The sequence below is a fragment of the Salmo salar genome, chromosome 02 (assembly GCF_965601325.2).
Source record: "Salmo salar chromosome 02, fSalSal1, whole genome shotgun sequence".
NCBI classification, from domain to species: domain Eukaryota; kingdom Metazoa; phylum Chordata; class Actinopteri; order Salmoniformes; family Salmonidae; genus Salmo; species Salmo salar.
Genome location: NC_138292.1, coordinates 78,099,341 through 78,124,407, shown reverse-complemented (window position 1 = coordinate 78,124,407; position 25,067 = coordinate 78,099,341). Strand labels below are relative to the sequence as shown.

At 40.9% G+C, this 25,067-nt stretch overlaps 1 protein-coding gene across 1 annotated transcript; it reads right to left on the bottom strand.

Moving 5' to 3' along the window:
* Positions 1–741: 741 nt before the first annotated feature.
* LOC106564162 (myosin heavy chain, fast skeletal muscle) lies at positions 742–23,508 on the bottom strand. Its single transcript, XM_045710177.2, has 41 exons — positions 23,409–23,508; positions 22,458–22,503; positions 22,098–22,325; positions 21,581–21,727; positions 21,228–21,384; positions 20,924–20,951; positions 20,549–20,663; positions 20,334–20,426; positions 20,097–20,157; positions 19,840–19,938; positions 19,399–19,502; positions 18,855–18,993; positions 18,469–18,587; positions 18,145–18,294; positions 17,880–18,050; positions 17,365–17,668; positions 16,985–17,049; positions 16,804–16,891; positions 16,563–16,680; positions 16,292–16,415; positions 14,077–14,213; positions 13,280–13,535; positions 12,853–13,095; positions 12,389–12,565; positions 12,148–12,293; positions 11,590–11,680; positions 10,853–11,242; positions 10,605–10,731; positions 9,265–9,383; positions 7,966–8,162; positions 7,644–7,827; positions 7,353–7,518; positions 6,878–7,002; positions 6,409–6,717; positions 5,984–6,187; positions 5,709–5,834; positions 5,401–5,571; positions 1,682–1,786; positions 1,491–1,586; positions 1,241–1,372; positions 742–875 (listed from the first exon to the last, which is right to left on the bottom strand). Exons 3-41 carry the CDS (start codon positions 22,311–22,313, stop codon positions 855–857), a joined length of 5,820 nt encoding a protein of 1,939 aa, XP_045566133.1. The 5' UTR covers positions 22,314–22,325; positions 22,458–22,503; positions 23,409–23,508; the 3' UTR covers positions 742–854.
* Between the last annotated feature and the right edge of the window lie 1,559 nt (positions 23,509–25,067).

Sequence of the window (25,067 nt, the reverse complement as noted above, 5' to 3'; positions counted from 1 at the left end):
TACTGCCCCCTTCCCAAGAGAGGTTAAACGCTATTAAACTACTCCATTTATACCAAGTTCGATTCTCCTGCGCCTGACTTCCCTGCCACCTACACACACGACATTGCACTTGGAAACTCCATTGTAAGTATAGGGCATTGCACTGTGCATTGCCTTCTGGTGTTCTTTAAAGCTCTTCCCACAGTGAGAGACAGATAAAAATCTGTTGGTAATCCAAATTGGAAAATTGGCACATTTCAGTTAAACACAGAAATAAACTCTCACCTATTTTTTTCAAATGCTCGATTAACATTTATTTTTTACATAGTCATTCCACGAGTGATTACTGTGCGCATAATCTGTGACTAAATTAAAATGCAAAAATCTGATCTATTGTTACCTGAAACTTTCCACACAAGTGTTCGCTTTCAATTGCTACCACGGTTATGCATGTGCTACTCATATTTTTTATTTATTTTAGAAGCATTTGCATTTGGACCAGTCCATGTAAGCCAATTTCTGCAGATGTAAAGGGTTAAAACTATAATTTTGATGTTTTGGATGGTCAGTCCTTACATCCATAGCTCAGTCTATGAATTTGAGTGTTTACATTTCTCCAGCTTCATCCCTCAGCTGTTTACCAAAAAAAGTGCCCCCTTTGTTGTTGTTGGAAACCCAGATTGCTTGTTTAATTAAAGTACAATATTGTTATGATATGAAAAATCTGTTTGCTGAGTAATAAGTCCACAGTCACAAAGGAAGTGTATGTAGATCCACATGTTTTTAATCAATGCTCAACATTTCACCATGAAAATCATATTTTATGCAACACAGGAAAATTATAAGACTTTGACCTTCAATACTTTAGTCTTTGTTTATTCAGCAGCTTCTTTTCCCTGTAAGAAGAAAGATAGAATATAATGGATCAATAATAATAATGAACATGATAAATATATGGATAGAATATAATGGATCAGTAATAATAATGAACATGATAAATATATTATGAACACTTGGAAAGAACACTGTATAATGGAACAAGCATTCTAAGACTCAGTGTTCAGCTTGAATTTTCAACTTTTAAGTACCAGCTTAGATTGAAATAATCAAGTTTTTTCCCCTACTTGACATGTGCTTCTCGCAGATCTTCAATACAGTGTAAAAGATCTGTATTGATCTCTGTGAATAATTAATCATTGGTGCTGTTGATGTGGTCAAATTTGAACATGAGTCAGGTTCAGGTTTAGCGGCAGTTCTGTACCTTTCCAGTGTCACGGGTCTTGGCTCTGAGCTTGTTGACCTGAGTCTCAGCGATGTCAGCACGCTCCTCAGCCTCCTCCAGCTCATGCTGAACCTTCCTGAACTTAGACATGTGCTGGTTTGCTGCTTCCTCCTGGGTGAGATAAAGAGAGGGAGAGCAGAACATCAGCATTCATTAAATACTTCGTTCTGAAGATAAATATATTTTCCAATGTATGCTTTCAGAGTATTTGACTAAGTCTGTGACTCACCGCTTCCTCAGCCTGCCTCTTGTAGGCCTTCACTTTCATCTGCAGCTTATCTACCAGGTCCTGAAGTCTGCCAACGCTCTTCTCATCCTCCTCAGTCTGTGGGAGAAGAGCAAAGAATCAATGTCCCATAGTCATATACACAAACCTACCTGTGTTAGAGTCAAGTGTGTGAAGGATGCACTTTCTCTTACCTGGTAAGTGAGCTCCTTGACTCTGCGCTCATACTTGCGGACTCCCTTGACTGCGTCTATACCTCTTCTCTGTTCGCCCTCCACCTCAGTCTCGAGCTCACGCACCTTTGTGAAAAAAGAAACTTATGCATTTGTTTTAGCTGGTGAAATCAGATGTAACAAATCTTTGTAAAACAGGTAGAGTGTTCTACCTAGTCAAGGAGGCACAATTGTTGTCTGTTCCTATGTACTATTTACAATTTTTATTGAAGGGGTCTATAATTATAACAACTTTTCATTATCTCGGTCAGTGGTTCCCAAAGTGGAATTTACATTTCAAATGTTATGAATATTGATAACAACAGCAGATTAAACTAACAGGGATATGTGGAAAATGTGTCCAATACAATGTAATAATATTAACCCACAATTGATGTTCTTAACCCTTAGATGCACAACATGAGCCTGGGAGGCTCACAGTGATATTGGTATCCACAGTTCCCCATCACTGATAATTTTTCCCCCCCAACTCAATTCTTCTTGTATTTGTAATATACTGTATATTACCATTATACATTTTGGCATGTATTTAACAGTGTTTAGTTCAGTACCAATATGGCCTCTAGAGGCCGACACTCGCTTGTTTTAATGTTGTGAGGTTGCTTCCACCACAGATAGCACGAGCTCCTCATGGTAGAAACATTGTCTTCGGCAGTTAAGAGACGTTTGCCAAGTAAGTCAAAAGTGAGACAGAAGCACCGAAATTAATTCATTTTGAAGGTAAGTGGGAAAGCACCATATTAAAGTAATGTTTCCAGAGTATGTACATGTGTTTGTTAAGATGTTATGTTGTTTTTTCACGTTTTTATGAACTTATGAAAATCCGCTAACCTACAAGCTAATTTAGCCTTCTAGCTGGTAGCCCCACATAGCAACACTAGCTTCCTAGCAACAGCCTTTTTGCAGCAGAGTGAATGAGTCAAGTAGCTAGCGATCTAGAGAGAGAGAAATTAAACAATGTAACTAGATGAAGCCTAACAAATGATTACAATGAGATGGATTGGATGCATGTACAGTATATTATACCGTGTGTTGATATTTATTTAGAATTTTTATTATTATTATTATGAATGAAATGGCAGTTTAGAAGAAGTCTGCCAGGACAACTGTACAAGCTTGAACGGAGCAACTAGATTAATACGTTTGAATATCTTTATTTTAACTTCTTTGGGATAGGTGGCAGTATTTTCACGGCCGGATAAAAAACGTACCCGATTTAATCTGGTTACTACTCCTGCCCAGAAGCTAGAATATGCATATAATTAGAAGATTTGGATAGAAAACACTCTAATGTTTCTAAAACTGATTGAATGGTGTCTGTGAGTATAACTGAACTCATATGGCAGGCCAACACCTGAGAAGATTCCATACAGGAAGTGCCCTGTCTGACAATTTGTTGTCCTTCTGTTGCATCTCTATCGAAAATACAGCATCTGTGCTGTAACGTGACACTTTCTAAGGCTTCCATTGGCTCTCTAAAGCCGCCAGAAAGTGGAATGGGGTGTCTGCTGTCTCTGGGCGAAGAACAGCAGCAGAATATGTAAGTGGTCAGCCTGGGGACAGTGAGACTGAGATGCACGTTCACAAGACTACTCCATTTTATTCTTTCAGCCTTTGAATGAATACAATGTTGCCCGGTTGGAATATTATCGCTATTTTATGAGAAAAATAACATAAAAATTGATTTTAAACAGCGTTTGACATGCTTCTAAGTACGGTAATGGAATATTTTGAAATTATTTGTCACGAAATGCGCTCGCGCGTCACCCTTCGGATAGTGACCTGAACGCACAAACAAAACGGAGCTATTTGAATATAACTATGGATTATTTGGAACCAAAACAACATTTGTTGTAGAAGTCCTGGGAGTGCATTCTGACGAAGAGCAGCAAAGGTAATCCAATTTTTCTAATAGTAATTCTGAGTTTAGTGAGCCCCAAACTTGGTGGGTGTCAAATTAGCTAGCTGTGATGGCCGAGCTATGTACTCAGAATATTGCAAAATGTGCTTTCGCCGAAAAGCTATTTTAAAGTCTGACACCGCGATTGCATAAAGGAGTTCTATATCTATAATTCTTTAAATAATTGTTATGTTTTTTGTGAACGTTTATCATGAGTAATTTAGTAAATTCACCGGAAGTTTTCGGTGGGTATGCTAGTTCTGAACATCACATGCTAAAAAGCTGTTTTTTTATATAAATATGAACTTGATTGAACAAAACATGCATGTATTTTATAACATACTGTCCCAGGAGTGTCATCTGATGAAGATCATCAAAGGTTAGTGCTGCATTTAGCTGTGGTTTGGGTTCATGTGACATATATGCTTGCTTGGAAAATGGCTGTGTGATTATTTGTGTCTATGTACTCTCCTAACATAATCTAATGTTTTGCTTTCGCTGAAAAGCCTTTTTGAAATCGGACAATGTGGTTAGATTAACGAGAGTCTTATCTTTAAAATGGTGTAAAATAGTTGATTGTTTGAGAAAATTGAATTGTGGTAATTTAGTTGGTTTTGTATTTCGCGCCGTGCGATGCCATTGGCTGTTGGCTAGGGGTTCCGCAGGCGGAACGGGGTTTCGCTAGCGGAACGTCTGTCCTCAACAGGTTAAGGTCTTGGCTACAATTCTTCTCAAGTCCACTAAATAAGTGTAACATATTCCCCAAAATGATGATTTTGAACAGAAATGCACCCTGATTTAAGCTTTTAAAACTGCAACATTTTCTCTCAGCCACATGGCAAAATGTGTATAATTTCAAGAAATTAGCTCTAAAATTACAAAATATTATTTCTGTCCAAAGGCAAAATGTGTAGAATAGCTGAACATTTGTTTTAAAACTGCAAAATGTTGTTTCTGAGGCCAAAAGGTGATTTTAAAATGTTCTTTCCCAGGGGCCGAGACATGATTAGTCCAGCCATGCACTGCAGAAGTCGTAGCAAATCCAAAGATGAAGACTTGTCGACAATCCCATTGTGACCTTAGCTAGCTAAGCTCATGCGCAGAAACACATCATCGGGTCTAACAGTTGTGCTGAACTGCACATGTTCATGCCGTCAAAAGCACTCCTTTGGTAGAAAATTGTGTTTGATGAAATTTAAAACGTGTTAGTTTGTTACTTTCACTAGGGTGTAGTAATGACAGTTTCAGCTACTTAAAGATGCACTCCATTATCTTAAGACATTGGCTCGAATCTAGGTCTTGCCTTTAGATTTCAAGAAAATTAACAACCAAGGATGAATTTTTCACTTCTCCCATAGACATCACAAACCCTGGTCTGGTCTGAATCGCAAGCATTCCCGGAAGTCTTCGAATGTTGCACCTCAGGGTTTAGAAACACCGTGGGAAAACTAGATGGATGCTATTTTTACTGAACTCTTAGGTAGGAATTTTATTCTGATATTATGAGGGGTCCCTAATGAATTTTCTATCACAAAAGAGGTCCCGTGTCAAAAAGTTTGGGAACCCTTGATTGTGTTAAATGTTGCTGGTTCAAATACCTGAGCCTTCAATGTGAAAAATGTGTTGATGTCCAAGGCACTTAACCCTAATTTGTACCTATCCGGTGTACATGACAATAAAACGTAATTTTTAATTGAGAGATAGAGTCTCCTGTGTAATTTTATATGATCGAATACATGTTCAGCAAATATTCTTTTAATCCACCCTGCTGGTAACTCACCCTGGATTCCAGTTTCTGGAGCTGCTTCTTGCCTCCCTTCATGGCCAGATTCTCAGCCTCATCCAGGCGGTGCTGCAGGTCCTTGACTGTGACCTCCAGGTTCTTCTTCATCCTCTCCAAATGAGAACTGGTGTCCTGCTCCTTCTTCAGCTCCTCAGCCATCATGGCCGCCTGGAATGGTAGTTTCTTTATTTTATTCACCAATTGGCACAAATCATAACATCCCTCTGACATCTTTATTGCGGTTAACCAGCCCAGATACCATTTCCCTTGAGGACAAATCAAATTGATGTAATTCATGTACTCACATCAGTGATGGCCTTCTTGGCCTTCTCCTCTGCATTCCTGGCTTCCTGGACGATGTCGTCCACCTCTCCCTGCACCTGCACCAGATCAGTCTCCAGCTTCTTCTTGGTATTCAGAAGGCTGGTGTTCTGAAGGAGGAAACAAGATGATTTGTTTGACTCTCAAGAGAACATACAAGTCTGAAATTCTGAAAATCTAAAAGCAAGGACTGTCAAATTCCAGGTGTGTGTAAATGTTATTATGGTTGAGTTTCATTAGAAATGGCTTTGACCCATACCTGGGAGTGCAGCAGTCCAACACGCTCGCTGGCGTCTACGAGCTCAGTCTCAGCCACTTTGCGGCCTCTCTCTGTCTGCTCGAGAGCAACTCTCAGCTCCTCGATTTCAGCCACCATCAGACCGTTTCTGCGCTCCACCATGGCTACCTGCTCCCTCATGTCCTCTGCAGCACGGACGGCATCATCAAGGTGCAATTGGGCATCCTGGGATTCACAATGACATACGTTCATTAGGACTTGTGGAAGTAGGGGTGATAGGATGGGTGATAGAAACGTTAATTGGTAAGAATTTACTCAATATCCCTACCTTTCTGCAGTATATAGTTCAATCTATTCAATTCCTCTGTTCTATTATTTTCTACAGATTCACAAACAAATCCCTAGCCATGTTCAGATTTTAGAGCCTGATGTCCCAGTTCCTTTACCTTGAACTGTCCCTGGATATTCCTCAGCTGTTTCTGGGCCTCAGAAGCCATCCTGTTGGAGTGGCTCAGCTGGATCTCCATCTCATTCAGGTCTCCCTCCATCTTCTTCTTCACCCTCAGGGCGTCATTCCTGCTCCTGACCTCAGAGTCCAGGGTGCTCTGCATGGAGTCAACCACCCTCTGGCTGTTCCTCTTGATCTGCTCCATCTCCTCGTCCTTCTCAGCGATCTTCCTGTCCACCTCACCCTTGATCTGGTTCAGCTCCAGCTGCACACGCAGAATCTTGGATTCCTCGTGCTCCAGTGTTCCCTGGACAAACAGAAGCAGTCAGGCCAATTGTGTTCAATATATTTAGATGTAGGAATTAAATATATATGACTACAATAAACTCCAATACAGGGATCATTTTACTGAAGCTGGCGTTGGCTAGTGTAACACTGCTTTCCCATCAAACAGCTGTAGTTTGTACCTCAGCCTCCTCCAGAGCGGTCTGGATCTCAGACTTCTCTGTCTCCACGGTCTTCTTGGCCTTCTCCAGCTCATGGATGCTCTTGCCAGTCTCTCCGATCTGCTCAGTCAGGTCAGAGATCTCTTCTGCACACACACACACACACACACACACACACACACACACACACACACACACAGGAGCAGTTTAGACTTGGGAGATTTTCAGTGGATATCGCCAATGTACTGAAGTTAACATTGAATCATAATAACAGTTAATTAATAACTAGCACTTCATATGGTCTGCAAACCTAATTGCCCTCCGCATCCTTTGGTTGTTGAAAGGAATAGTGATCACAGGTTAAAAAATCTATATATTGTGATCTGTACATGAAAACTCTGAAATTGTGTAATAGTAGTTTTGATGATTGCAGTTCCTTCCATTTTCAAAACACTATTCAAACATGAGCCAAAAATAACTGCTGTCAAATGCTTACGTTGCAGGTTCTTGTTCTCTCTCTTCAGAGTCTCCAGATGATCCAGAGCCTCCTCGTATGAGTTCTTCATCTTGAAGAGTTCAGTGCTCATAGAGCGAGCCTCCTTCTGAGCTCCTTCCAACTCAGCCTGACCCTCCTCATACTTCTGCTTCCACTCTGCCAGAACCTAGGGGAATCCATGGGATTGTCTTTAGAAGTCATTGATGAAGAGTTTTGAATCTGAAATATGCTACAATTAATCATATATCAGACAGAAAATATCACCCTAGGGTGAGGTTTCTTTGTTTTCACCTTGTCAAAGTTCCTCTGCTTCTTGTCGAGGTTGGCGGCCAATGCGTTGGCTCTCTCAACGTCAATCATGAGGTCCTCCACCTCTCCCTGCAGCCTCTGTTTGGTCTTCTCCAGGGAGGCGCACTTGGAGTTGGTCGCCTCAATGGTCTCCTCGGCCTCCTGCAGACGCTGGGCCAGCTTCTTCCTGTTGGACAACAAAGGGAGGTTTAATGAGCTGAAACAAATGTTACAATACATGTTGATGTAACATTTTCTCAGAGCCCCCTACCAACCTCACCATCAATACCCTATATTTTAGTTTTTGCTGATCCGTACGACTCACTTGGCCTCCTCCAGCTCCTCTGTGCGCTGGATAGCATCAGTTTCATACTTAGTCCTCCACTGAGCCACCTCACTGTTGGCCTTGGACATGCCGCGTTGCAGCTCTGCCTTGGCCTCCTGCTCCTCCTCAAACTGCTCCCTCAGGAGGTCACAGTCATGGCGGGCAGACTGGACACCGTGGGCCAATGCGTTTTTAGCCTGTGAGAGAGAAATACAAAGAGAGATTGGAGAGAGTCAAACAAATTATAGTAGAACTCTCTGAGGATGGTGTCATCACCATGTTTATGAAGATATGTCTTTAAACCAGAGTTCTCCAACTGGTGGGGTGCGATTTTTATTTGGCCCCTCAAGTTTTCTGAATAAAATAATATTTTGGCGTGGGGGACCATAAAAGACTGTAAAAACACCTACAAATCTGCTCCAAGTGATTTTAATTTTGGAAATCTGTTCCAAAGTATTCCCATGCACAACAGACAGATATATCTCATCAGAGGCGTCATGCTCATAGGGGGCACATGTCCCCTCAGATTTGTCCTACTGTTGTTTCTCTGTAATATTACTAGCTATCTTGCAATTTTATGAAGTTGGCTTTAGTCAGCCCGATACTGTAGGTTCCCAAAATCCCAACCTCATAACCTGCTACCAAGAAGGCATTTTAGGCTATCAATCAAGGTAGAGTGGCTAGCTAGTCTAACTATCTTAGCTGACATGCCTGCTAGAAAGGCTGGTAGACTTAAGAAAAGCAAGCAATAACTAAATGTACTGAATAAGACTCAAAGTCCTTTCAATCTTTTACCCAGATTTTAGCAGAGATAAAGAGAAGCATATTTAATTTCTTTAAACAAAATAACCACCAGTCAGGAAGACACAGACAGCTGAAGAGGTATGCTTAGATATGTCGAAAAACAGAAATGGTTTTTACAATGAATTAAGTATAACGATTATGGCTATAGATTGCAGGAAAAAGCTGTGTCAGGTGTTTGAAAAATGCTAAAATCTCCAACCTCAGGACCACCCCCCCAGCCACCCTCATGTACTTTGTGACCCACCAGATTTTTGTTTTAGGTGCATGACATCACTGTATGTGATCGCATGCAAATGTAAGCAAGGTTTGAAATGATAATGTTTTAGTCAAATATTATATCTGTTTGTGCTTCTTGCATTCAATTGGCAGTCTACAAATTATATGCAATTATGTCCTGACCGTCCGCTCAAGAAAATAATCATCACGCGGCTGAATCTAGTTGAAGATCCCTGCACTAAACTCTGGGGTCGGTGGAGTCCATTTTGGGTCACTTACCTTGACCTCTTCCTCAATCAGCCTTTTCAGCTCCTCCACCTGCTGAGTGAAGGCCTGTTTTCCTCTGGTCAGCTGAGACACCAGGGCTTCCTTCTCCTCCAGCTGGCGGCCAAACTCACCTGCAGGGATAGAGGGACATCTTGTTAATGAGGTCTCTGTTTTCTAAGATTGAAAATGTATTTTAATGTATCATAGGGCAATGTTGTTTGGTGGTGAATAGTACAATAGAAACTATGTGGACCAGTGGAGGCTCCTCAGAAGAGGAAGGGTAGGACCATCCTCCTTGGTGAAATTTAGATAAAATAAAATTGTGAAACATTAAAAAAGTTATATAAAACTATACAAAATATATTCACGTCACCAAAAAATTGATTAAAACACAATGTTATGCAATGAAGGTCTACAGTAGCCTCAACAGCACTCTCTAGGGTAGCACCATGGTGTAGCCATGTTTCCATTCAACAGCTAGTTTCCATCCTCCTCGGGTACATTGACTTCAATACAAAACCAAGGAGGCTCATGGTTCTCACCCCCTTCCAGAGACTTACACAGTAATAATGACGACGTACTGCAACCTGTCATAGCTCTTGCAGCATGAACTGAGATGTTGTCCACTCAATCAAAGGACTAGCGAATGACGATTTTTATCGCCTGATCACAGACAGCTGATGTGTTTTGCACTGAAGTCCAGAAGGGAAAAGGTGAGACGAGGAGAGCACGTAGATGCGAGAAGGAATTATAGAATGAGCAAAATGATCATGCTGTTTGTATGTGGCTTCTATGAAAGTGAACTGTGTTTGCGTGTGATCAGGGTAGTATTCATTCCACCGATTCTGTTGAAAACCTTTGTTAAACGGAAGCAAATGGAACAAAATGAGGATAAACGTACCTGAATTTGTCCAATAGAAACTCTTGTTTGCAACTGTTGGACTAATGATTACAACCTAGATTAGCTATATGCAGGCAAGAGTGTGCAAGGCAGTATAGAATGTGTCACGGTCTCTCATCTCGATCACTCAAATTTTTCTCCCGACCTGTGCACATACATTGTAAACTGTCATTCATAGGCTAGGTTGTAGCAACCTCATGATAGGTCTAGGGAACATTTGAGTATCATGTAGTATTCTAAACCTATCGATGTTACATTGAGCTGGGTGAATCGAATATGAAAGAGTCATCCAATATTCTGTAATAGAAATAAGGCCAAGCTCCTAAAATAAAAAAAGAATCTTAAACATCACCGACCGGCACTAATGTGGACTATGGACATAAATCCCCAAAACATGTTATTGTGTTCTACTGAAGTAAAGCATTAGTTTGTTGTTCATTGCTGATGGTACCATTTTCTGTCAGGAGTCTGGCCCTCTGTCCGCTGATGTCGTTGACCTGCCGAACATTCTCATCATTCTTAGTCTTGAGCTCACTCAGCTGGTCCTCAAGAGTACGGCACATCTTCTCCAGATTGCCCTGTTAGTGAAACATGTTCCATCATTACTTTATATATGTGACTCCTGTCAACTTCAGTTCACTTGAATGGTAATGTAGTTGACCCTCCTCGACACTGCTTGACCAAATCATCACTACTCACCTTAGCCTTGGCGACGGCCTCCATGTTGCTAGAGAGGTCATCAATCTCCATCTTGTATTCGCTCTTCTCCTTCTCCAGCTTCTGCTTGACGCGCTGCAGGTTGTCGATCTGCTCCCCGAGCTCAGCCACACTGTCGGCCTGCTTCTTGCGCAGAGCGGCGGCTGTGGCCTCATGCTGCAGGGTGGATTCTTCAAGATCACGACGCAGTTTCTGGAATTCAGCCTCACGCTTCTTGTTCATCTCAATCTGAGCAGCAGTGGCTCCTCCGGCCTCCTCCAGCCTCTCGCTGATCTCCTCAAGTTCCCTGGAGAGATCAGCCCTCTGCTTCTCAACCTTAGCCCTGGCAGCACGCTCAGCCTCAATTTCCTCCTCCAACTCCTCAATACGGGCCTAGAACAGGGGACAGGAGCAGGGGGGATGAACACTACAATACAATTGAACCTCCCAAAATAATAATAGTATGTGTACTTTGCATAAATGTGTTTAATACAAAGACAATTAATATATTCAGTAGACAGTGTCCAATTTAGGAACCGAACTACCATTTTGAAGCACCGTCTTTACAATGGTAAGAAGCACTAGCAAGAAGCACCATCTTCCAACCTATTCAGCCATCAGAAGCCACCGGGAAAAATTGTGTGCTACCTGAATAATGTTTTTCAAGTCTTTGCTTTTCTGTTCTGGAGCTTTGTACTTGGGTGAGTCTGGAGCTTAGATCCCTAGATCCTGTACTGTACCTGGAGTTCCTTGATCTTCTTCTGCAGCTGAGCTCCCAGAGACTGCTCATCCTCAATCTTGCTGAGGAGCTGAGTTGTCTCAAAGTCCTTCCTAAGAAAAACAAATATGCCGACAGCAGAGTTAGTTTTGGTTCGATAGTGTAAAGGGAGAGTATTATACCATTCACATTGCTTTTAAAGGGATACTTCAGCATTTTGGCAATGAAGCCCTGTATCTACTTCCCCAGAGTCAGATGAACTTGTGGATACCATTTTTATGTCTCTGCATCCAGTGTGAAGGAAGTTAGAAGTAGTTTTGCAAGCCAATGCTTACTAGCATGCTAGCAGTTACCATAGACTTCCGGTCATTGCGCTAACAGTTAGCAACTTCAAACTGCATGCAGAGACATAAAAATGCCATTCACGAGTTCATCTGGCTCTGGGGAAGTAGATAAAGGGCTTCCAAAATCCTGAAGTCTCCCTTTAAGAATCACATGAATATGCTGATTCACAATTACAATAATTAGCCAACAACAACAATTAAAGCAGATAATACTGTAGTAATTTGTTTGTGTTTACTTCTTGATTTTCTCATCAGCTTGCTGCTTGTCATTCTCCAGGTCCATTATGGATTCCTGGGCCAGTTTCAGATCTCCCTCCAGCTTTCTCTTGGCTCTCTCAAGATCCATACGGAGCTTCTTCTCTTGCTCCAGCGAACCTTCAAGCTAGAAGATAAAAAAAGTATATTCTTCAAATCTAAACAACTGAAGATAATATCACCTTACATACTATCATGGCCAAAATGTCCAACTCCACTCACGTCGTCCACTTGCTGTTCTAGCTTGGTCTTGGCCTTGGTCAGAGTGTTGGCTTTGTCCTCCTCTGCCTGCAGGTCATCCAGTGTCTGCTGGTGGGCCTCTTGGAGGGCTTTCTTCTCCTTGGTCAGCTTTGCAACACTCTCATCCATAGACGCCATCTCCTCTGTCAGGTTTTTAACCTGTAAATGGCCACAACATAATTATACTTCACCATAAACGGGAGATTTAGTTTATTATATATTGCATTTATTTCAATTAGATTAGAACTGCATCAACAATTACTGTACTATAGATTCAACACTAGATCAGTGTTCACCATGCCAGTGTACTGCACGGAAGTCATAAATGAGGGGGAGCAGAACATACCCACAATACAACTTGAATTGCATTTCTGTTAAGCTATGTTTTGAGTTGATTATTGTTTGGATTATTGTTTGGTTAGACTGTCTATGGTAAGACACAAGACCTTGTTTTCAGTGGCGTGCTTCTCCTTCTCCACTTTGGCCAGGGTGAGCTCCAGGTCATCAATGTCCTTCTTCAGCTCAGAGCACTCATCCTCCAGCTTCCTCTTCTTGGCAGTCAACTCAGCATTGATCTCCTCCTCATCCTCCAGCCTCTCGGTTGTCTCTTTGAGTTTGGCTTCCTGCTGGATCTTGCTCTTGATGAGCCCCTCACACCTTTCCTCAGCATCGTTCAGACTCTCTCCTTCCTGGTTTCAGAACAGGAGAAAATATCAGCTGCCTAACTTTGTGTATGAAAATACAGACTTCATTTAGTCAATATGTCGGACCAAATCATGAAATATATAAATAACATGGGCAATGACAGTGTGCGTGTGTGTGTATGTTTTTGTGCGTGTAAATGTGCCCTTATGTAGGTCGTTGCTGACTCACAGATGTGACTTGGAGCGCCAGGTCATTCTTCTCTTGCGTCAGGGCCACCAACTTCTCCTCCATTTGCTTCTTTGTGGACAGAGCCTTGGCCAGGTCTGCTGTCATCTTCTCATAGTTCTCCTTCATGTTGGCCAGCTCCTTCTCAGTCTCAGCGCTCTGCAGCAGGGGCTTGATCTTGAAGTACAACTTCATCCATGGCCAGGTTTTCACATTCATGAATGAGCGGATGTTGTACTGGATGGCGTAAATTGATTCTCTGGTCGACAGAAAGGATGGAGTGGCATGGTGAGTGACATCCCACTGGGCACAGACGTCAGTTCAACATCTAGTTTTGATTTACATTTGGTTGAGTTGTCAACTAACGTGAATTCAACGTGAAATCGAAGTCGGAGTCGAAGAACAACAAATCCTCTGCCCCTTTTGTATACAGCTGAGGAATCGGTGTAGGGAAATGTAACCCATCTTAAACTCATAGACAGCTCTCTAGATGCAAGGACTGACAGGTCATGCATGCTAAGCTCAACAAGTATTTGATATTTTTAAAAAATGAATGGGTTCATATCACAAATTTAAATGACAGTTGAACAGCCAAATCCCAAACTGCAGCTATAAAGCTAGAATCCTTAGTTGCTACATCTATTTCTGGACTAAATGAATTAACCCAAAAGCTTTAGTAGACCATTATTAGATGTACTTTCTCATTCTGAACAACTCACAGCATATACAGTATGTAATCATAATGCATTAGATACAGCTGGGTGACAGAAAGCTTTGCCAAAATGACTACTATTCCTCACCTCCTCTCCATCATCTTGCTAAACTCTCTCCTCATGAGGAATCCACGGCTGAGAGCCTGGACCATGCCGACCAGAGTGGCCAGCTTCTCGTCTCTCATCTCCTCCAGGACACCCAGCAGACCGGCTTTGAAGAACACCTGAGGCACAGGTTAACATGGTCAATGGAACCACAGATGGTGACAGATAGAAAGGGTTGAATCAAAAGAGGGGAACAACACCACTAGATTGATTTAAACAACATTAACTTTGCTGCAATGGTTACAAACAAACCATGGGATAGGTTGTTTCTAAGTTGTTAGTTATTGTACTGTTGTACAGTGCCTTCAGAAAGTATTCACAGCCCTCAAATTTGTCCAGCTTGAATTTAAAATTGATTACTTTGAGATTTTGTGTCACTGGCCTACACACAATAGCCCATAATGACAAAGTGGAATTATATTTTTAGACACATTTTTCAAATTCATTAATTTGAAATTAAAAGCTGAAATGTCTTCAGTCAATAAGTATCCAACCACTTTGTTATGGCAAGCCTAAATAAGTTCAGGAGTAAAAATGTGCTTAACAAGTCTCATAATAAGTTGCATGAACTCACTCTGTGTGCAATAATAGTGTTTAACATGATTTTTGAATGACTACCTCATCTCTGTACCCCACACATACAATTATCTGTTAGGTCCCTCAGTCGAGCAGTGAATTTCAGACACAGATTCAACCACAAAGACCAGGGAGGTTTTTCCTATGACTCGCAAAGAAAAGCACCTAATGGTAGATGTGTGAAAAAAAGACATTGAGTAACCCTTTGAGCAGGGTGAAGTTATTGATCACATTTTGGATGATGTATCAATACACGCAGTCACTACTAAGATATAGGCATCCTTCCTAACTCACTTGCCAGAGAAGAAGGAAACCTCTCAGGGATTTCACCATGAGGCGAATGGTGACTTTAAAACAGAATTTAACGGCTGTGACAGGAGAAACTGAGGATGGAGTAACAAAATTGTAGTTACTCCACAACAGTAACATAAATGACAGAGTGAAAAAAATGGAAGCCTGTACAGATTAAAAATATTCAAAAACATGCATCCTGTTTGCAATAAGGCACAAAAGTAAAACTGCAAAAGAATGTGGCAAAGAAATGTACTTTAAGTCCTGAATACAGCGCGTTATGGCAAATACAACACAACACTGAGAACCACTCTTCATTTTTCCAAGCATGGTGGTTACTGCATCATGTTGTAGCTATGCTTGTCATTGACAAAAACGAGGGAGTTTTTTTACGATAAAAAGAAACTGAGTAGAGCTAAGCACAGGCAAAAACCCTAAAGGAAAACCTGGTTCAGCCTGCTTTACAACAGACACTGGGAGACAAATTCTCCTTTCAGCAGGACAATAAACCAAAGCAGAAGGCCAAATATACACTGGAGTTGTTACCAAGACGACACTGAATGTTTCTGAGTGGCCAAGTTCCAGTTTTGACTTAAATCGGCATGAAAATCTATGGCAAGAATTGAAAATGGCTACATTGAATGTTTCTGAGTGGCCAAGTTACAGTTTTGACTTAAATCGGCATGAAAATCTATGGCAAGAATTGAGTATGGCTGAAAACAGACACATCATCTAGCAATGATCAACAACCAGCTTCACAGAGCTTGAAGAATTGTTTAAAGAATAATGGTCAAATATTGTACAATCCAGGTGTGGAAAGCTCTTAAAGACTTACCCAGAAAGGTTCACAGCTGTAATCGCTGCCAAAAGGAAGTCTAACATGTGTTGGCTCAGAGCGTTGAATAATCAAGATATATTAGTGTTTTATTTTTCATAATTGTTTTTTACAAATGTTCAAATTTTTCTTCCACAATGATATTAAAATATTTTGTGTAGCTCATTGACAATAAATCCCAATTAAATCCATTTAAATCCCAACTTTTCACACATTTTTTTTGAAAAAGTAAAGGGGTGTGAATACTTTCTTAAGGCACTGTTGATAAATAATGTACAGAGATCCAGATAACTGCAGCCATACCACTCTAACACCATGCACATGATAATGAGTTTAGTTTCTCTTCCAAACTTGTAATGAATGACTTTGAAGATTTTTTTTTACATTAGTTAAATGAAGAAAAAGCATTAAAATGATGGGTAGACCAATTAAAGAGATTTTAAATGATCATAGTAGTTGTGTTTTGTCATCTTTTCCTGTGGGTATTTGACTGACCTTGGTGTGTCCAAACTTGTAATCCTCGTGATTCACATCAATGGATCCAAGCAGCTTCTCAGAAGCCTTCTTGTTGTCCATGAACTGGCCCTCAGGGATGACGCTGGCATTCAGTACTTTGTACCTAAATGAGAAGACAGTTTTAAAGTATGTCAAGTTGAATTAAGTTGGATATATTACATAAAAGGTAAGACTATTCTGATGCTGGGAAAACAATTGGAACAGATCTTTCTGTGATTGTGCGTCTGTGCAGTTGTTTGTGTGCCTGTACCTCTGCTTGAAGTCAGCATAGATGATTCTGCTGGGGAAGCCCTTTCTGCAGATCCTGATACCCTCCAGTACGCCATTACACCTGAGCTGGTGGATGACCAGGAAGTTCTCCATCAGACCTGGTAAAACAAACCAAGTCTCTTTTAATACTCATAAACAGGTTAAAGATTGGGATTGTTAAAGTCACTGATACTGTATTGATAAGATCACCTTTTACATAATTAACTCAATATTTCTTTTACCTGGAGTCTTTGACTCATTGGGGATCAGGCAGCGCACAAAGTGAGGATGAGTGCTCCTCAAATTGGTCATCAGCTTTTGTAAGTTCTCCTGTAAGGGGATAACAAACCATTTTCACAGAAATCATTTATGATAATCAATGCAACTTTTGAAAGACTGAATATGCAGATTTCAAAAGCTCACCCTGAACTGGGAGGACACAGTCTGCATGGAACCACCCTTCTTCTTGCCTCCTTTCTTGGCTTTATCTGTTTAAATGGGGAAAAGTTAAAGATAACTACAAAAGTACATTTCCTAGAGGGGGTGGAATAAATAGAATTATAATAAGAGTATGGAAGAAATCTAGAGTGGTCTTGTCTTCAGCAAACAGGCTAACTATAAACCAGATAATCGCTGGTTAACTTCACACTTATCTAGAGGCAAATGCTGCCAATGAGATTGTGTAGAATAACACCTATTGTATGAGTAAATTAACCCAGTAATGAAACGTGATACATTGAAAGACTTTAAAGAAAATTGTCACTAGTGCTTAATTAAATCATTTGACGTGATGCTAGTCTTACCCTCAGGTGGTGCAGCAGGATACAGGGCAGCCAAAATTTTGACTCCTGACTTCCCGTACAGTTGACAAACTGAGTCGTTCAGGGGGTCCTTGTTCTTCTCCAGCCACCCAGTGATGTTGTAGTCCACAGTACCGGCGTAATGCACCAGGGAGAAGTGGGCCTCTGCCTTGCCTTTGGCAGGCTTGGGCTTCTCAAACGCCTTTGTTTTGCCAAGATGCTGGGAGTACAGCTTGTCCTTGAAGGTAGTGTCTGAAGACTTGGGGAACATGCACTCCTCTTCAAGGATGGAGAAGATGCCCAATGGCTTCACAAAAAGAGATGTATATCAAATTAGTGATATTTACACTTAGATCACATTCATTCCTTTAGTAAACATGCTATTATAGGATTATATTCATTTAGAGGCACATAATAGGAAACATATTGAGATCTCAACAGTCAGATACATTTTACAACTGATAATATCTCAAACAGAGCTACCTAATGGTCCATTACAATCTTCACAGACAGCTTACCTTCTCAATAAGCTCAATGCAGGCAGCCAAGTCCATGCCGAAGTCAATGAAGGCCCAGACGATTCCCTCCTTCTTGTACTCCTCTTGCTCCAGGACGAACATGGTGTGGTTGAAAAACTGTTGCAGTTTCTCATTGGTGAAGTTGATGCACAGCTGCTCCATGCTGTTGTACTGTTGATGGAGTTTTAAAAGGGATCATTTCATCATACAAGGCTGTAATCCATCTCAATCACAACTAATTGTCTTGTTCTGGCCTCATACTCACATCAAAGATCTCAAACCCGGCAATGTCAAGCACACCGATATAGAACTGCCTTGGATTCTTGGTGTCCAACATCTCATTGATACGGATGACCATCCACAAGAACATCCTCTCATAGATGGACTTGGCCAGAGCACTGACTGAGTTATTAACCTGCAATGATTATACCTCAAATTAATACATGAGATATTGACCATGTCCAGTGATAAGGTGATGATAAATTTGGGAAAACAACAACACTACTCAAATAAAGCAATGCACTCTCCCCAAAATTATTCCGGTCCACAGATAATGGTAAATGCTTTGTTTGGCTTTGTTTGGCCTTACCTGAGGCACAGTCTGTCCCTTGGTCACATACTCATTGCCGACCTTCACTCTGGGGTAGCACATAGCCTTCAACATCTCAGCTGAGTTCAGGCCAAGCAGGTAGCCAATTTTATCAGCCACTGAAGAGAGAACCAACAACAACAGATTCAGCACACAAGATCACTTGTTTCTGATGTTAAACTGGCAAAATAGTTTGTCCAACTTCTTTGTAGATTAGGTTTTGATTCACCCACATCCATCATTTCAAATCATTTGTGGAGGTTGTACTTTATCTCCTGCCTGATTTTCATGTGGCATTGTCTGTCTTAGGGTTTCTGTTTCTATGTATGGGACTGGGAATGGGACTAATACTTTACATATTGTATATGTTTTTAGAGTGGGCTCACCCTCTGTGCTGTCTGGCTCGGCCTGCTCCTCACGTTGCTTCTGCTTGAATTTCAAGTTGCCATGGTGCAATACAGCTCCTGTCAGCTTGTAGATGCCAATCTTCTCATCGTTAGTGAAGCCCAGGATTGTAATGGCATCCTGGCATTAAAGATGAAGTACAACAGTGATTAACTGAACAGTAGTTTTGGTCTGTTACACTACAGTTCTGTGCTGCTTACTGCAGAACAAATGGAATGGATAGATTTGACTCCTGGCCAACACATTAGTAGATGGCAACACAAAATCTGTTTTACACAGTTCCACAGGGCACTTAGTGGAGCTCTCTTGTGGATGTCTTAAATGTATGTGCCTCAAGGTGAAGTGTGAAGGCATGAAGAGTTCCTTGAGGCACATGTCTAACTAACACAAGGCATTTAGAATCAAACAGAAAATACATGAAAATTCCCAGCTGCCACCAAGTTGGATTTTCACAGTACATTCAGTGTGTATGGTGGTCCTATCAATTCTATATCTATAGTTTGGTTAACCCTTTGTTTGACTCACATCTGTGGCATCCAGCTCTTCCTTGTCGTCGATGCTGGCCACAGCGATCTGACCCTGGCTGCACATGGGGAAGTCGTAGGGGTTGGTGGTGATGAGTGCCATTTCTGTGGAAAATGGACAACAGCTTGTCAATTAAATCTCTTAGAATTCTGCTGTCCTACCTTTACAGTATCTCTCCCTCCTTTACTCAATAGATTGTCTCAATGATACATGTTGTATATAATAAATAGCATCAAAAGAGGAGACTGAGACTTGTGGACTAGTGCATCACAGTGCATTACTTTACAGATATTTCCCAAAGACCTGACCTGTGTCTAGATGCCTTGTTACCTTGGATGTAATCATTGTAATAGCATTAATAGTGTGGGCTATGACATTTTTTTAAATAAGTTCCACAGATGGGAGTGGGAATATTTCCCCTGAAACTCTACTTTGTCGTACCAACTATGTCAGGTTTGTGGCCTGTCATCATCTGGAAGAAGATGTGGTAGCCTCTCTCATCGGGAAGCTGGAAGGACACTCTGGACTTCTCCAGCAGGTCTGAGGGTGAGGGTGAGGGTGAGAGTGTGAGTGAGGGTGAGAGAGGGAGAGAGAGAGAGAGAGAGATTATAATATTAGATAACATTTGTCTATATGATCTCCAAAAAACAACTGTGTGAATTTAGGAAAGCATTGAGAAACAATCAATACCAACTCACAGGTCTCAATGTCAGCTTTAGCCAGTTTACCACCTTGGAAGTGAATCCTGATGAATTTACCCTATAGTAGAGCATGGGGGTTAGAAATAGGTAAACAAAATAAATCTAAACTTTTACTTTGATAGACCCCTTTAAATGTTACAGTTTGTTGGACATCTATTGATATGACAATAGGGAATTACTGAATTACATTTTTTCAATTTAAGGTAACTTCCACAATATGCCCTTCATACTTACAAAGCGAGACGAGTTGTCGTTCCTCACTGTCTTGGCATTACCATAAGCCTCCAGCAGAGGGTTAGCTGCAATGATCTGATCCTCAAGAGACCCCTGATTGAGATAAACACAAGGTGCTCAGAAACTGGTAAAACACATTTTTCTTGATTGATCACATTTCTTGAAACATGATTCAACCAAACTGAAATAAAAAGGCAATCATAAGAACAACCTACCTGCATTTTGCTGGGGTCTACTTCCTTCTTCTTCTCTCCAGCAGACACTGCAATGGTGGCGAAGTACTGGATGACACGCTTGGTGTTGACAGTCTTTCCTGCACCGGATTCTCCTCTGGTTTATATGACAGAGAAAGAGGGGGTTTAGTTACGTTTGAGTGTTAGATTGGCTTTCACTAAGAAATAGCATAGATAAATATACTGTTAACCTGTGTTCTGACATGTCTTTAACAAATACTCCTTCTCATCGACTTGTTATTACACATAGCCTAATGCTCTAATCTAGTCATAATGTCATGTATTTCATCACACCAACTGACCAAACTTATTACAATAGAAACACTTTCTCAAGTGACATTTTAGTAAACAACTTACGTAATCAGGACAGACTGGTTCTCCTTATCTGGAACCAGAAAACATATTGCTTATCATACTCAAGCAACATTATGGGGACATTATTTCATTCATAGCATCATGAATTTAATATCTTATATTATTTTATTATTTTATATATTTTAATATATTTTAATATCCATCCATCTATCCATTCAACCAACCATCCATCCATCCAATCAACCATCCATCCAATCATCCATCCATCATCCAATCATCCGTCCATCCATTCATCCATCCAACCATCCATCCATTTATCCATCCATCCATCCATGACAGCTCGTACCAATCAGCATGAACTGAAAGGCGTTGTCAGAGACGGAGAAGATATGGGGTGGAGCCTCCACCCTCTTCTTCCCTCTGTAGGCGTTGACAACCTCTGTGTCGTACACTGGGAGCCATTTGTAGGGGTTCACCGTGGCACAGAAGAGCCCAGAGTAGGTCTGGATGAATAATTAAATTAGGGGATTAACAAAATCAGATTTATGTGAGGATGTGGGTGTACTTTGGAAAACTGATGTGGGTCTACTGTATTGATATGTTTTGGTTTCTACCATTCATTTATGTGTAGTACTGTATGTGTGTATTTATTAAGTTCGTGTGTGTGTGTGTGTGTGTTTGTATGTGCAGGTTTCTTACATAGATCATCCATGCTGCATAACGCTCTTTGAGGTTATACAACACAGAGGCTTCATTCAGGTAGGTCATCATGGCCATGTCCTCAATCTTGTCGTACTTAGGGGGGTTCATCTCGTAGATGTCTGCATCTTTGAACTCTTTTCCTTCCTGAAACAGTCAGACATATAGAGTACACGCAGATCAAACTGGACAGGACTGAATGCTTTTTGTTCATTTAAATACAAGTTGAATCTTTAAAAAAATTTATATCCTCATTTAATCCAACTACTTTGTTATCACCCACTGACAAATATCTGGTGATTCTTGACTAGTCAATATCAAAAAATCCTTGCCATTTTTAAGTAGCTGCGTTAAAGATGATGTGTTTGAGGTTATATTCTGCTTACAAAAAAGAAGAAATGCTTCATAATATATATTTTGTTAAATATTTTATATTGCAATGTTTTTGATAATTTCAATGATTTTTCAAGAAATTGAGTAATTGCACAAACTTGAATACTTTTCAGATCAGCCTTACCTCCTTAGTGCCGTCAGGTTTCGTGACTGTCACAGTACACTTCCCATCGGCCCTGGCAGTGACTAAACCCTTAAGGTACAGCTCCACCTTGTCTGCCACATAGCAGGCGTTCTTTGAATCAAAGGGTGCGGCTTGTGCCTCCATCCGCTCCTTCTCAGACTTACGAAGGTATATGGCAGCTTTGCCGTAGATTTGCATCTCCGCGTCCGTACTCATGGTGACGGATCACTAGGAAAGAGATGAAACAAGAAACATGATTGACTCTGTGGTGCTTCCTCCCCAGTCAACAGAGTTAGGTGAGTGGTATCTCTCTCAGAATATTCTCATCACTTTTATGTGAAGAGTCAAACCATGTCTCACCTTCTTTTTCCCCTCCTACAAATGAATGTGTGCTTCTTAGAGGACCCTGTGAAACATAAGGTGATGTGTAAATACACAAGTCTAAAGCAGTGGAAGCTGCTGAGGGGAGGGCGGCTCATAATAATGGCAGGAGCGTAGCAAATGGAATGGCATCAAACACCTGGAAACCATGTGTTTTATGTATTTGATACCATTCCACCTTTTCCTCTCCAGTCACTACCATGAGCCCATCCTCCCCAATTACGGTACCACCATCCTCCTGTGGTCCAAAGCCTCATCATTTTGTCCTCGAAGGGCTAGAAAGCATTTGTCTCAATCATTACAGCCATGTCCAATTCAACTTTTATACCTTTATTTAACTAGCCAAGTCAGTTAAGAACAAATACTTATTTTACAATGACAGCCTATCCAATCCCTCCCCTAACCCGGGCAACGCTGGGCCAGTTGTGTGCCGCCCTATGGGACTCCCGATCACAGCCTGTTGTGATACAGCCCGGAATCGAACCAGGGCCTGCAGTGACGCCTCTAGCACTGAGATGCGGTGACTTAGACCAGGTCGCAGTTGCAAATGAGAACTTGTTCTCAACTAGCCTACCTGGTTAAATTAAGGTGAAAGAAAGACTGCTGTGCCACTCAGGAGCTGAGGTGCCACTGGTAACTTTCACTTTCCTAATGACAACACACTTTACTACAATTTTTTTATTTGATTAAAATGAATTCCACTGAAAACCCAGTTACATTCTAGACCCCTCAATTTACAAACAAATGAAAATTAGAGATTTAAAGTAAAACATTTAAAGTAAAAAACAAATGTTACATTTGATTGCATATTGTCAAATCTTACAAGAGACATGCAGAAGTCACTTCAAACAGTGCAGTTAGCTACTGCCTCAGATGCTGAGTGCAAAGATGAGACAAATGTAAAAATATAAGGAGGTGTAGAGGTCTTACCACAGAGGAAGAAGGTATCTGACTTATGGATGTTGGGGCCTCAGCCTCCTTATATCTGGTTGGAAGTGCTAACCAAGCAAAAGTTAATTATGGACCACTCTGGGAAAGGAAATGAATTGTAGGAGAGACCTACCCCCAGACCTGTGTTTCTGTCTCTCACTAGCACCTCCCACTTGCAGGAGCACCACACTTCCATTACATTACTTTTTAATGTCGTAATTGTCTGAATTGAATTTCACTGAATTTACTTCAGCAAGATTTCATTACTAATTGTTCTAACAATATCAAAAGTTTGATTTATCAAATTGATTTCAATGTTACTACCACTGAACCTCATATACTGTAATGGACTGAGTCCATGTTTCCCCACTACCACTAAAATAGTTTTCATTAAATCTAATCTGACCTTATTTAGTTCCATTTTAGTGGCATTAATCCTCATCAACAACTTTATATATATATATGTTCACCTGTTATTTATATTATTTAGCTTGTAAACACATCTGTACTGTCTCCTCACCTCATGCTTGTAATGAGGTTGGCTGTTATCCCGTGCTTTGCTTAGTTTGATGTATCACCCTGGTGGAACCATATTAAATGAATATTTAAAAGATAGAATGGAACTATTTCAATTTCAGTTCATAAAACTTTAAAATTGAATGTGTCGTTTTTATCTACAGTATGATATATTGAAGATGCTGGAGGCTTGTTCTATTTGTCTCACATTTCAGTTGGTTAACACTTATGACTAACATAACACCAGTACAGTATTTCAATAATCTTATCCACTCATATTGCTGACAGCGAATGAACTGCCTCAAACTTTAATTACACTCTGAAGTTAACCGCTTAGCAGCTGAGAAATGTATTGTGAAGAACAGTTATGACTGTCTGTCAGGTAGAACAGGGAAGCATGTCAGCTCTATTCAATACATCTCTATCAGCAATGTTCAGAACATTTGAACTCCCTAAATACACCCTGTTTGTTCAGGTTCAGTGTCCACCCAGCACATCAGTACAAGAAGCCCCATATCTGCTGGATACACTAGTTGAGCAGGGTGACCATCTGGAAGGATCCCATCAAGGCCTTTTCATTTCTTGGACTGCGCTCTCATCTTCACTTCAGTCAAGGTTTATTGTTTGACATATCTGCCAACACCGCCAAATTCTGGCACAGATGCCACTGTTATTAGACAAGATATTTACTTGACGTGTTTGTAGGTTGAGAGAACATTAGCACCATGCAGACTAAACGTTTATGTCATTAAGTTATTTTTATGTGCAAAAATGGAATACGTACACCTGCAGGGCCGGCTCCAAGCATAAGTGACCAATGCGGTCAATAGGGGGCCCCAGGGGTTGCTAGGGGGATTCAGTCAGGGTCTCAACTTACTGTTAAGAGTTACAATAGTGTAATAAGGTGCAAGTTATAAATGTGATTGTGCATCAGCAGTTTTTCTCTTGTTATGTCAGTTACTGACAATCACTCAACTATACATGTCAGATAACATTTTTTTGATTGGTAAGTTAGTCTAGCCAGCTATCTAAACTTGTAGTAATCATGGCCAAATACCGACCTGGCATGTGGGGCATGTGCCGAGGACCCCTGAACTCCAGGGGGGCCCCTATTGATTTTGTTAATCAATCTCACTCAGATAT